Raw genomic sequence first — 13,226 nt, 5'->3', positions numbered from 1 at the left:
AAGGTATCATGTGCCTATACTATGAATTTCTACATAAAATATTGATGCTGTGTACACTTTCTTATTACTTTTATAAATGCTTATGTTACAATGTGACTCAGGTCAGTGTTACAAAGGATTTGATCAGCGTATCCACCTCACCTGGTTAAATGAAATAAATAAATGAATGATGGAATACCTGAACACTACCATGGCTTTGTAAATCACAGATGCTTCCTCATCTATCAGAATGACATGCAAATCTGCAGTCTACAGTAAACTCAGTGAAGTTATAATTACTACAAAAGTGTCAGTTCAATATTTATAGTACAAAACATGTTTCAGAGCACTCTCTTCTTGCAGTTTCTTGTAAGAAAAGAATTATGTTGCTATGCAGTATATGTAAATACAGCTACAAAAAAGAGGGCATATATTGTGCAGTAATCATTCCCATGTTTGCATTGCTTTTTCTATTGCATGTTACAGAGACATAAGAACACTATAATTCATGTATGGTAGCCCAGTAAATATTGCAATAATAAAATGTGAGATATTATATACTTTGTTTTTAGTTTTTTTTTTTTTTTAGTTTTCTGACCACTAATACTACATTAATTAAAACTAGTATGTCTGATTTGAAGTCAGTGCACTGTGAAATATAATAATATGTCTACTTTGTCCAATTTATTGTAAAATTTTCATCAAAACATGTACCTGTAGATACCGCAGTACTTGATTAGGCTATGAGTGGTAAACTTACTATGCAATGATCCTGACGGCAATTCAGGGCTAGCACAGTATGTCAATGGATAATGGAAATGTTTCACTAGTATCAATATTTCAAACATTATTAATATTTGGGGTGAAGATGTCTGTAGGGCTTAGGCTGTAACATCCAATCCCAGATGTGCGAGGGTAAGGAATCTAGGTGCCTGGGTCTGTTCTCATGCAATGGAAAATGGCATATCTGTGGCAATAAGGGTATGGAATATGTTTCCTTAAATGAGAAATATTGATGAAAATCATGATTTAAGTACCCATGATCACAGTGCAAAACTTCAAAGACATGTTTACTATACTAAACTGGAGAATAGCTAGAGACCATTTAAAGAGGATAATTTGTTCTCTAAAGTACACAGAGCTAATTGGTTTCAATGAGTTTAGCAAGTGATAAAGGCACATTACAAATTATTTCAAAATGAAAAAAAGTATGAATTTCTTATTTTCTTAGATCAGAAAAACTTGGCAACATGATACAAAGTTCATCCAGGCCTCTGCTGAAAATAGGTATCTGATAATCCAGTCAGACTTTCACAGTAAACAAACGCCACATAAATAAATTTCACTAGCCATCAGAATGTGTTTAGTCCAAATGATAAATCACATAAATTTTTGGAAAGGTAAGAAACATGTCAGAGAGTTGTGCATCATTTAACATGTGAGTTTACAATGAATAGTAATGCAGATGTACACAAAAATAATTACGATACATATTGTAGCTTGGGAAACAATGACAGATTAACACACACAGACAGGCAGGTCGATGGAAATATATTTATTTATGGTACAGAAGATGTCTTTCTTTCTGGTAAGAGCAAAGTGTTATAGATGACTCACCATCTTAAAAATAAAACACACATCTTTAATAAAGTGGGCTTCTGAAATCAGTGCTGCTCAAACCAGTAAATCCTAAGCACAGCAAAATCTACAGTGGCAAAAAAAAAGTCCGATTTGTGAACTGAGAGAATCATTAAAAGATAAAAATGTAGTAAGATGTGCACATAGTAAGATTTCTCAGTGATTCCAGAACCAGATTGTGCTTCATGTACCCATGTTTTTAACTCTTTATAAGGATAGAGTTATCCTGGTCCTAAACCACAATGCATAAGCAAATCATTACTCCTTCAACCCGACTTATATACCAAGAGCCAAAGTAGAGCACATTGTAAAACATGCCCTGGAACTAATATTAAAACTAATCAATAATAACTTAAAGTATTTTTATATCTCGATTTTCAGGCTGCTCTTACACAAATGAAAGCATCAGTAAGCATATTTAGCATTCACAATTTAGATGGCATAGGCTTCTTTGTTGATAACAGAAAAGCATCCATTTAAATTGATCTTCCAATCATCTATACACTCTTACTAACTCACCCCTGCCTGTGAGAGTAACATTTGGTGCAGATTGTTAACAGTAGAATTATAACTTAGAAATCATCCTTTGGATAAGATGTTAAACTAAGGGCCCATCTGCCTGATCTGGTGGTAGCTCAGGTGGATGGAAAAGATCCCACATCACCTATTGAAAAGAGTAAGGTAAGTTCCCCAATACCCTGGACAAATTTCCCCTAGTAGTATAAATACCACCTCAGGTCTCACCTGCAAAGAGGCTACTAGTCAAGTGGGACTAACCCAATCAGCAAAGAATACATAAATAATAAATAAAATCAAGAGGACTTCTTCTGTGTTGAGTGGTGAAAGGTAGATAATCATTGTTTAGCAGTCTCTAATTAAGCACACCCACAACGTTTGTTCACTGTTCTCAGTAAATTCAGTTAAAGAAGCACTGGATTATTACACTCCAATCTCCACAGTACATAAGTCACAGGTTCATTATAAAGAAAAAATGGGAAGGTGCAGTTTGAACTACAAACTACAACATTTAAAACAAATAACTATTTTTTATAATTATTAGTATTATTATTTGTTTAGCACTGGTGCATTGCAAGTGTTCGAGTGGTAAAAAATGAAGATTTAGAGAAAGGGTTCTTAAATATGAATAATTAAAAATGACTAGTTTACATTTCTGAAACAATTTCAGAACTAAAAACATATTAGGCTTGCAAATAATTCTCAACAATGGCTGTGTACAGATGCCAATGGTTGACTGTGTTGTGGCCATAACTTAAAATTGCAAATAAAAATGAAACAAAAAAATCGGGAATCAAAGGGGCCACTTGGGAATTCATGGGACACTATTATTTTGCCCTCAAAACTGGTAAATACCGAGGAATTCTGTATGGTTGAGAGAAATGACTTTCTAAGTATAAAAACTAGAAACAGCTCTTGATTGATAGCTGGCTTCTAATACATCTAAAAATGCAACCCAGGAAGTTTAAACATTTGAAAGCATTCATTAGAATGCAGTGATTTCACTAATTTGAATTGCATTGTACTAGATTTTTAAAAGTATTTAAAAAAGAACACTGCTTATGACAGTGCTGTATTAAAATATTGCAGTAACAAGAAAATGTTTAATGCCATTCAGGTTTAGAAGTTCATAGATACTAGGGAACATTTATATGATTGTTACATGGCAGCAGATTTTGCATTTATATTCTTTCAGTATCACAGTTATACAAATTGTGTAGGACATTGCAGGCTTCTAAAACGTGTTTTCAGTTTTGTCTATATGTTCTATGCACATCTTTCTTCTGTCCAGGTCAGGCTGGAAAGGGGTTTGTGACCAGCCCACCTGACAGTTAACAAATATAATGGAAAATAAAATAAAATAATATTAGATAAATCCACATCTCATTTGCTTATAAATGACATAAATGGCACATTTTTATATATGCACCTCTAACAGAAACTCACTGTATACACTACTACACATTTTTCATTGCAGTTACTGTCAAATGGAGCTTCTTCACTTCTTGAGGATCAAAAATTCCACTTGCATAATGTGTTACAAAAGTTATATCACACAGTAACAACACTGATCCAAAAGAGCAAGCAAACACCGTCTCAACATTCAAATACCTTCCCTGTGTTTACTGCTACAAAATCTCTCAGCAATTAATTAATGTGCAGCCTGAGCCAATAAGCATGTTTTTTCACTGATTAATCAACTGGGTCAAATGTCTGACTGTAATCAAATAAAAAATATTACTGATGTTGCTCACAGTAATGTATTTCATCTTATTAAACTCAAACACATACCAGACTTGCCAAGCCAGATCAACGAATGCTTAACTCTGATTAAATGATAGTAGGGATCAGTCAGTTTCATCAATAGACTGCTTTCATGTCCACCAGTTAAACCCACTTTATTGACTGTGTAACACCTCAGGTGTCTGTGCTCAAATGGATAAATCAATATATACACAATAGCCACAGTGGTATATTTGAACTTGTTGCTATCAGACTCATATCATGTAACCCTGTGCACTCACACACACACACACACACACACACACACACACACACACACACACACACACACACACACACACACACACACACACACTATTGACTATCAAAAAGTACTCATCATCTTTCAGGTCATTTGGCAAGGGAGATCATAGCATTTAATAAAAAAAAGTATTTAGTAAAAAGAAAAAAAACATACTTTTCTCCAATGCTTGCAGCCCTGTCTACAAGTTATGCTACACAATTCTAGCACTGATTCAGGCTCTTAAGCACTAGTTATATAATAAGTATGGGAAGATGGGAAATGATAGTCATTGCTTCATCTAGCAACCCACGCAACTCCCACTGAAACAGCATTTCTATGCCAAGGACTTGTAATAAGTTGATATCACCTTATTCTCAAAAGAGGAGTATGCATAAATGCTAAGCTATTGTAAAAATACTCCATTAGAGGCAGCTGACTTTTTTAATAGAGCTCAGAACTCTAAGTGTGCACTACACATGCTTAGAATTCTGAGTTCTGAAATGGCAAAGATGATTTAAACAAAATGCTCAAATTAAAAAACAATAAACAGCAAATTTGCTTTTGGAGGGATGCAGCTCAGCAGTCCAGTACCATGAGTTTTCATGGCAATATGTGCCAGTGGAAGAGATTAAGTATCTTCCGATCTTGATCTTGAGTGAGTTAGAGAGAACTAAGAGATAAAGACAATGAAGTGAGATAAAGGACAACATTTTTTTTATTTACTGATTAGTCTGTTGTCATCCTTACCTGTGGTCATAAGCTTTTCATGGTGACTGTAAGGGTGACAGCATATGCATGAGCAGGAAAACATAGGTTCATCTGCAGAATATCTGGGCTCATTCTTCATGAGTTAGTGAGGATCTGAACTATTTGGCAGGATCTTGGATTACAGCAATGGTTGTGGTTGAATGATTCAACATGAATCAGTTGAAATGGTTTCCACAACTTGTAAGGGTGTCCCCCTTTGGATATCCCTCTTAAGGTATACTAGACATGGTCCAATGGAAGAAGATCCCAGAGCAGACTCAGGACACTTTGGAGAGATTATTTTTTCAGCTTCCCTGGAAACATCTGCAAAATCCCAAAAGGAAAACTGGAAAATGTTTCTAGAGGCAGTTGAGTCTGATCTACCCTACTTCACTTGCTGGCACTGCAGTCCCCATAGGATGGTGATGTAAAAACTAGCTAGATATATGGAGGGTGGGAGATATGGATGGAAGTTGAATGAATAGTTGGATGGGTGGATGGATGGATGGATGGATGGATGGATGGATGGATGGATGGATGGATGGATGGATTGATGGATTAAGGATACAAATGGAGGCCAAGTGGCTGTTAAGCCAAGACCCTCTGGTACAGAAAGTGTTTAAACAGGATTCATTTTTGCATGTGAAATTTGGTGAATTGGTTGTTTGGGAGTGGACAGCAGGAAGGCCACTAGGAAAAGCAAATTAGACAGGTACACACACTCTGTTTTCTACACTCTTTCATGAGAGAATTGCAATTTATTTTATGACACATATTCTAAAATGTGAACTGCACTGATTGTCAAACTCATGCTGACTCATGTTATAATGGATATGTTTAACTGGATACCTAATAGCGTAAATATTGTATTTCACTTCGGAAGAGGATTCTTCTTAATTTGTTGTTATAATATGTTATATAATATTACTTTTTCTTACCATATATATAACCTGTCTGGATTTGACATAGAACATACTACATTGCATCCAACTGATTGCATTTGTATGTTACTTAACGAGGTCAGCAATTATACCATAACAATTGCCGATGAGGTACAAATGTCCTTCTGTGTGCAGACTACCCACAGCTTACACTGTACTACCTACCTGCATGTGTAACTGAGAATATATACCAATAACCATGAGTAATAGTTCAGCTTCACAGAAAAGAACTTCATGCCCACAAAGGACACAACATTTAAACAAAAATAAATTAGTGGTAATGTGGCTCTAGATGATTGCCACTGTTGAAGTGACACCCTGATCCCATGTGCAAAAATGGGAAAAAGGGGCTGTGGATGGATTGATGAATGGATGGATGAGCACAGAAATATGTTCTTAACTATTTCACTTTTATCAACATAATTTTCTTACAGTTCTCTTTGTGTAAGGAACATTATGTATCCTCAGTGACTGTTACACGTACAATGCCTAACAAGGTGTGCAGTTCCAGCAAACCTCTAGAGTTCTCAGTTAAAACTTGACACAATTGAAATCCCCACATGAATGGCTTTGACTAGATACTCATAATGAAATGAAGGCCATAATAATCAGAAGATGCAAAATGATGCCTTTTTAACATTACTTTATCTTTATGAGTATTTATACTGTAACCCTTACGGGGAATGCACATCATTTCTGTAATAACTTAAGTCTTCTTTCAATTGGTATTATATAAAATGGTGAGCCTTTACATGAATTCATTTCTAATGTTGTATCTTCTTAGGAAATTGGTGGAAGGTGAGTAAAACTTGAGCACCAGTGTACTACAAAACTGAACAGCAATACATTAGATTATATGTAATATTGATGTGATCATGATCCTAAAATGTCAGAAACTGTAGAGCATATAGATAACTAGCTGGTTAATGCAGGGGCTATTTTTGTAGTTTACCATTATAATGGTCTTGCACTGTGGATTGTTGGAATTCTCAGTCTATCCAGTGCTTATCCTTTCCATTCTGCTGATGTGTAAGAAGACATGACACTGCAGTGGCCTGCGATGACACAACCGGTGGTGCCATGTTTTAATCTAACTTTGTTTCTCTGCAATGTTTTTGTTGTGTGATATCAGTCCAGTCTTCACTGCTTTCTTCCTCATTCTTTTTCTTTTGTTTTCTTTTTGGAATGGAACTTTAACATGCATGCTTTATGATGGAGCAACCTGGCTGGATGAGACTGAAGCAACCTGAGTGGACTGTGAGGCAGAAGAAATATCATCATCATCTCCAAAGGGGCTTTTACCACAGAATATCAGCTTCAACATACAAGAACGGAACTAAAAAAGAACAAGAGACTTATTAGTAATAGCATGACATTTGCCTTGCTCATCTCTGAAAATATATATCCAAGGCTGTAAAATATTGTACCATGAAGAAGCTGAATGTGAGGTACAGAAGACCTTTCCAAACAGTGTTTAACGCTCACCACAAAGCTTGATTGCCATAATTCAAAGATAAAGCACATCATTTCTTCTCACATCTGGCAGGAAACATAATGTCTTGCAAACTGTACAAAAAGCTGCATTTATTTAAATCCATGTTCTGTTTTTTATATCACTTGTCAGTCCAGTCTGACTAATGTGGCACAGTAAAACTAATTCAGATAAAGTATTGTCATAAGAATAAGATTGTAAATTGCTAAATCTCTCATTATCTTTAGTATCACACACAGCCATGCCATTACAGACTCTGACACTAGTAAAATTGTAATTGTTTATTTCTTGTGATATTGCCAGGCTATACCTAACTTGCATTGTTTTGTCTGAGTTGTTTCTGAGTAGAGTTAGATAACATGCTTGTAGATGTGATATGTATAAATTAATCCCCAGTCCTGCTACTTCTCTTTATAGCAGGTAAGATCCCAGTCCTGTTTGGCACAGCTAGCAGCAAGGACCATAAGTAGAGTTTTTTTGTGTTTATTAATGACCATGTGAGCACAAAATGCAACTGTTTGGATCTCGCAGAGAAGCTTGATACAATAATACTCATGAAGTCAAAAGGCATTCATCTTGAATGTGGATACTATTGAACAAAAACGGTCAATCACAAAATGTTTCTGCTATCCAGGTGGGTGTGTTGGACCTTTAGAATGATATTGTATAACAGTGGCTTCATTTACAAGATGGCAGAGATCATGTGGTGAGAGGTGTTAAGTCAAAAAGATACTTAACAGTTTACTGTGTAGCAATAAGAATAAACAGGTGCTAGTGCGGGAAGTTGCTAAATTCTTGACAAATTTATATTTTGCAAACTTGATTTATGTTTGATTCTAGTATCAGATTATATGGCACTATCCCAGGGATCAATTGCTAGAACATAATAAAAAGAAACAGGTTGCAAACAGATATATTATGTTAAACATAAAGAAAACCGAAAATGAGTGTCTGTGACAAGTCTGCAGTCATACAAATTGAAATGCATGCAATAACATTTGACTGCTTTTGTTTTCACAGGACAGGCTTTGCATACCACTCATCCTAGTGCTAAATAAGTTATTATATTTTAACTGCTATCTACTGTGATAACAGGAGTAGTATAGGCATAGCATTAGTATATAGTGTTTGCTGTTAAGGATGGCATAACAGGATTCCACAGATGTTGGCTTTCACTTATTTTCCCCTCCTTGCCCTTGTAATTCCTGTCCCTCATTCCTTTAGAACCCAATGCCTATTAGCTGTTTTAACCTCCATTTGTCTTGGCTCCTCTTTTTCTCTGATATATTCCTGGTATTAACTATTCTGTGCACACTAAGTAATTCATTTCTGTTTCAACTACTTGTTGCATTTCTGGAATTGTTCAGCATAGTAACCCCTATTTGCTATATTATAATAACCTCCATAGCAACTGTTTGTAAAGTAATACATTTAAATGACTGTAATCAGCGAAAGTCAACTAAGTAAATACACACAACACTTATGTCCGCTGTCCTAGGTGTCTAGTTCCCAAGAAAACTCCAAGTGTAAATCCAGAAATAACTCAACTTTATTTGTAAAACTCCCGTTGTTAAGCGCTTTCATCTAATATTATAGACTTCATCAGAACACAGTCATTAATTACATCCTGGGTTATATACAAGTGCCAAACCAATCAAACGTATTAATTAATACATCGGTTAAGTATCAATTAAATATACTTAAAGTGCACAGTGCATTGTATTAAGAATCACTCATATGTTAAATGAACTATGTAACTACTCTATATAAAATCACATATAAATAAAAAAATAAAAATGTATAAAAATATTCACTTGAATAAAAAATCTGTAATATTATAAAACACTGTTCAAGTATTAATTTATACTCATTTCTGTAATCTACCACACTGGGTATATGTACAAATTATGCTATGCATTCTAAAATTGGCTTTATAGATATACTATCATTTATCCCTGGGTGTGCAGTTGCATTTAATGAAATTTGCCACCTAGTTTCTCTTTCACCCAATTTTTTACTGGTGTTACCACCCCTGGGATTGGCCATTATATGTTCTAAGATACCAAACTTAAACATATCGCAACTAGGACTTTTGACAAGATGTCTGTATAATGCATTAGTAATATCTTTTTTTCTAATACAATAATAATGATCATAAATTCTATTCCTTAAGCATCTGTCAGTTTTGCCAACATAGAAACATGGACATTTTGTACATTTGACTAAATAAATCACATGTTGTGTACGACAATTTACTTTCTTAAACCTTATTAGAGTTTGGTCAATGTCTTTCAAAACTAGGGTGGTGTCTTCCATTATAGCAAAACACTGGTTGCATTGTCCACACTTGTGGGTACACCGTTCCTTCTTTGTATTTTTACTAGTAGTAGCCTTCCTTTCAAATTTATTCTTTAGATTATGTCCTGTTTTATATACAAACACAGGATGCTCACCTAATACTGTGTAAATGTTTTCATCTGTTCTCATAATATTCCAATTTCCTTCTACTATTTCTGTATTGAAGTATACATGCTCGTTGAAACTTGTAATTTTGGTTGTTACTAGAACTACTAGTAGTATTCAAAGTTTCACAAGACCCTGTACCTAGTAGGGGTTTGTACTTTCTACCCCACTCTTCTTTTACGTATTTAACAGTATTGTCAATAAGTCCAGTAGGGTATCCACGCTTGCTAAACATGCTACCAATACTATCTAATTCTTTGAGCATGTCATTATATTCAGAAGTCATTCTAGCTGATCTAATACATTGACCCTTTATAGTACTCCACTTCCGACTGTATGGATGACAACTAGAATATTCTAAATATGAATTACTGAATGGGGTTTTCCTGTATATTTTGGAAGTAAATCGACCATTTTCCATGGAAATGTAAGTGTCTAGATATGAAATACCTTTTTTATCATTTAATTGATACTTAACTGATGTATTAATTAATAAGTTTGATTGGTTTGACACTTATATATAACCCAGGATGTAATTATCGACTGTGTTCCGATGAAGTCTATAATATTAGATGAAAGTGCTTAACAACGGGAGTTTTACAAATAAAGTTGAGTTATTTCTGGATTTACACTTGGAGTTTTATTGGGACCTAGACAACTAGGACAGTGGACAGAAGTAAAGTAATACATTGTCGCAGCACTCTGCATACTGACACTCACCACCTCAGATATTCATTTCTCCAAACAAGTATATTGAGCAAACTAGCTTACTGGTACTTTTTTTTCTCCATTGCTCACAAACTCTGACAGGTCAGGTGCTGCCCACTCTATTTGCCCTTGCTACACTTGGGTTCACTCTGCTCCCCTACCTTACTCTACCCCCATTCCCATACACCCCCACTACTGATAAACTTATAACACCTAACTCCTCCCACTCTCCCTAAACCAAACAACCTCTATTGCAACGATTACCTTCTGGCCCCACCCCACCTATTCCATTCTCTCTATTTGTCTGCTATCTTATTTCATTTTCCCTCCCTCCACTCCTACCCTCTTACTGCAACCCAAACTCTACTACAAAGAAATTTTCACTAGCAATCATATCTCATTTGTGACCAAACCTCCCTTACTACTACCGCATCTGTGCTTAAACTCTAGCTAAACCAACTCTTCCTCTCATAAATTTCATCATCCTACCTAGTGTTCCCTAGCTCTAGTATATCTCTCTATCTTATTCTACATCACTTCATGAAATCTTCCAGCACTCCCCTTATTTCTTTATTTTGCACTCCCCCCTTACTTCTTCTACAACATTCTACTACTCTCTAATTTTGTTTCCTTCTAACTGATGACTAAATATCTCATTAGAGCCACCTCCTGCCTCCTCCCTTAATGTCTCTCACAAGTATAAACATATTTCTCCTTCTATATCTCTCTCATTTAACCCTATTTATCTTTATATTGTTAAATCATATAGCTTCCAACACTATTTCTTCTCTCTCTAAACCTACCTCTATCACATCCATCCAAACTAATCCATCAAAAAGCTTCTCCAATATATCCCCTACCTTATTTCCAATAATCCATTACTTTTTCCTAAATTAATTATTCTTCCTCTACAGCACACTATCCTAAACCACCATAATCTCCTTAGCACATAGAAAAGAAACCAATTAGCTTTCTAATACTCTCCATGTTTTCAAACTTACTCCCATGTGATGATATCCATCTTAATCCAGGAATCACTTCCTCCCTATCCAACCCCTCTAACTACTATAAATCCTTAAATTGTTACACTGAGCTTCCAAAGTATTGACAATAAAATCACTGATTTTCATGCCGGGTATCCCACAATCAACCAGATATCAACTGTGTTGCCAAGACCTGGCTCAAACCTAATATAAAAGACACTGACCATCTCCCTCCAGGTTTCAATGCCATAAGGTTAGATAGACTTCACAAAAAGAGGTAGTATAGCACTTGTTTTCCGTAACACCTACAGTATAACCTCATACTCAAACACTATTCCACAGTTCTCTAATGTTGAAATCCTCATTACTTTCTTAAAACTAAATGACTCCAAAACAATATATATCATAGTTTTATATATACCCCCAGCAATAACATACCTTTTCTGGAAGAGATCCTTGCCTGGATCTCTAATACAATTATAAATGAGACCATCATTCTGGGAGATGCTGACATTAACTGGCTAAACATCTGCTCTAATTTCCCTTCCTCTAACATCACCCTATTTCAGTTCAGCCAACTTATCACAACACCAACAAGGTTCAGCAAGATTAATAATGAATGTTTCATCCTAGCCTGGATATTAGTCACCGATTTAAGCAAAATCTCCACAGCAAGTACTCTGCCAATTGCACTCAGTGATCATCTCTCTGCCTTTATTCACACAACAGTTCACTCATTACAAAAAGAACATTATTACAAACAAATACGGAATGTGGCTGACATCAAACCACAGGAATTTATCAATATATTAAAAAATTTTGAATTGGAACATCTTGAAAATTCTACTTGTAGATGATGCAGTGAATTACTTTAATACAATATTCCTAGAAACTGTAATTAGTCTCGTACCTCCTCGGGTAAAAAAAATCAAAAACCGACCATGCTACATGGTTAGCTAAACCAACTAAGGAGATAACACTAACTAGGGATAAAACATGGAAACAATGGCTGAAGAAAAACTTCAGACCTGCTGAATTTTAAGTAACTGTGCAACCAGATTAAAAAGCAAGTAACCAAATATAACAAAGAGTGCTACCTAAAACTTCAAACCAATCAAGAGCAGAACCCCAGAAAATGCTGGATATCAATTACTTCACTCCTAATTCCTGGCACTAAAAACAATACATGTCCATATCCCAATAAATTTCCATCACAAATAGCCAGTCTTTTCAATTCTCACTTTATCAACAGTATATCAAACATTACTGCCAACTTTCCTCAACCTCACTGTGACCCAATCTAAAATACTTCTAATTGTAATGTACCACTAAGACAATCCTCTACCATTCACCCTTTTTCCAATGCAACCGCTTTAAAACAACTGCCCTGCCCACACCAACTAATACCGTAAAATGACTCAAACCTACTTCCATTGCAGTTGATAGCCTGTCCACATAATATCTAAAATTAACAGCTGCAGCCATTGCCTATCCTGTCAGCATACTCATCAACAGATCCATTGTTGAATCCTATGTTCCAATACTCTGGAAAAAGGCATTCATTCTTCTTCTTCACAAAGATGGAAGCACTATTGATATCTGCAGTTTTCATCCCATAGCCATCCTCTCCCCCATCTCTAAGCTCCTTGAACGATGTATTCACATACAACTTCTAAACTTTTTCCTTAACAACCAAATTTTAACCACTAAACAGCACTGTTTCAGATCAGGTC

At 35.4% G+C, this 13,226-nt stretch overlaps 1 protein-coding gene across 1 annotated transcript in view; it reads right to left on the bottom strand.

Moving 5' to 3' along the window:
• Positions 1-1,519: 1,519 nt before the first annotated feature.
• The window catches only part of LOC122808901 (blue-sensitive opsin-like), a 297,628-nt gene continuing 285,921 nt past the window's right edge, over positions 1,520-13,226 (bottom strand). The window contains exon 5 of the mRNA XM_044080018.1: positions 1,520-7,183. Coding sequence (XP_043935953.1) covers positions 7,055-7,183 — 129 coding nt within the window. The 3' untranslated portion in view covers positions 1,520-7,054. The remainder of the gene's footprint in view (positions 7,184-13,226) is intronic.

This window comes from Protopterus annectens, chromosome 8.part0 (assembly GCF_019279795.1).
Source record: "Protopterus annectens isolate FY-2018-M chromosome 8.part0, PAN1.0, whole genome shotgun sequence".
NCBI lineage: Eukaryota > Metazoa > Chordata > Ceratodontiformes > Protopteridae > Protopterus > Protopterus annectens.
Note: the sequence above shows the minus strand (reverse complement) of the source record. Positions and strands in the feature narration are given on the sequence as shown.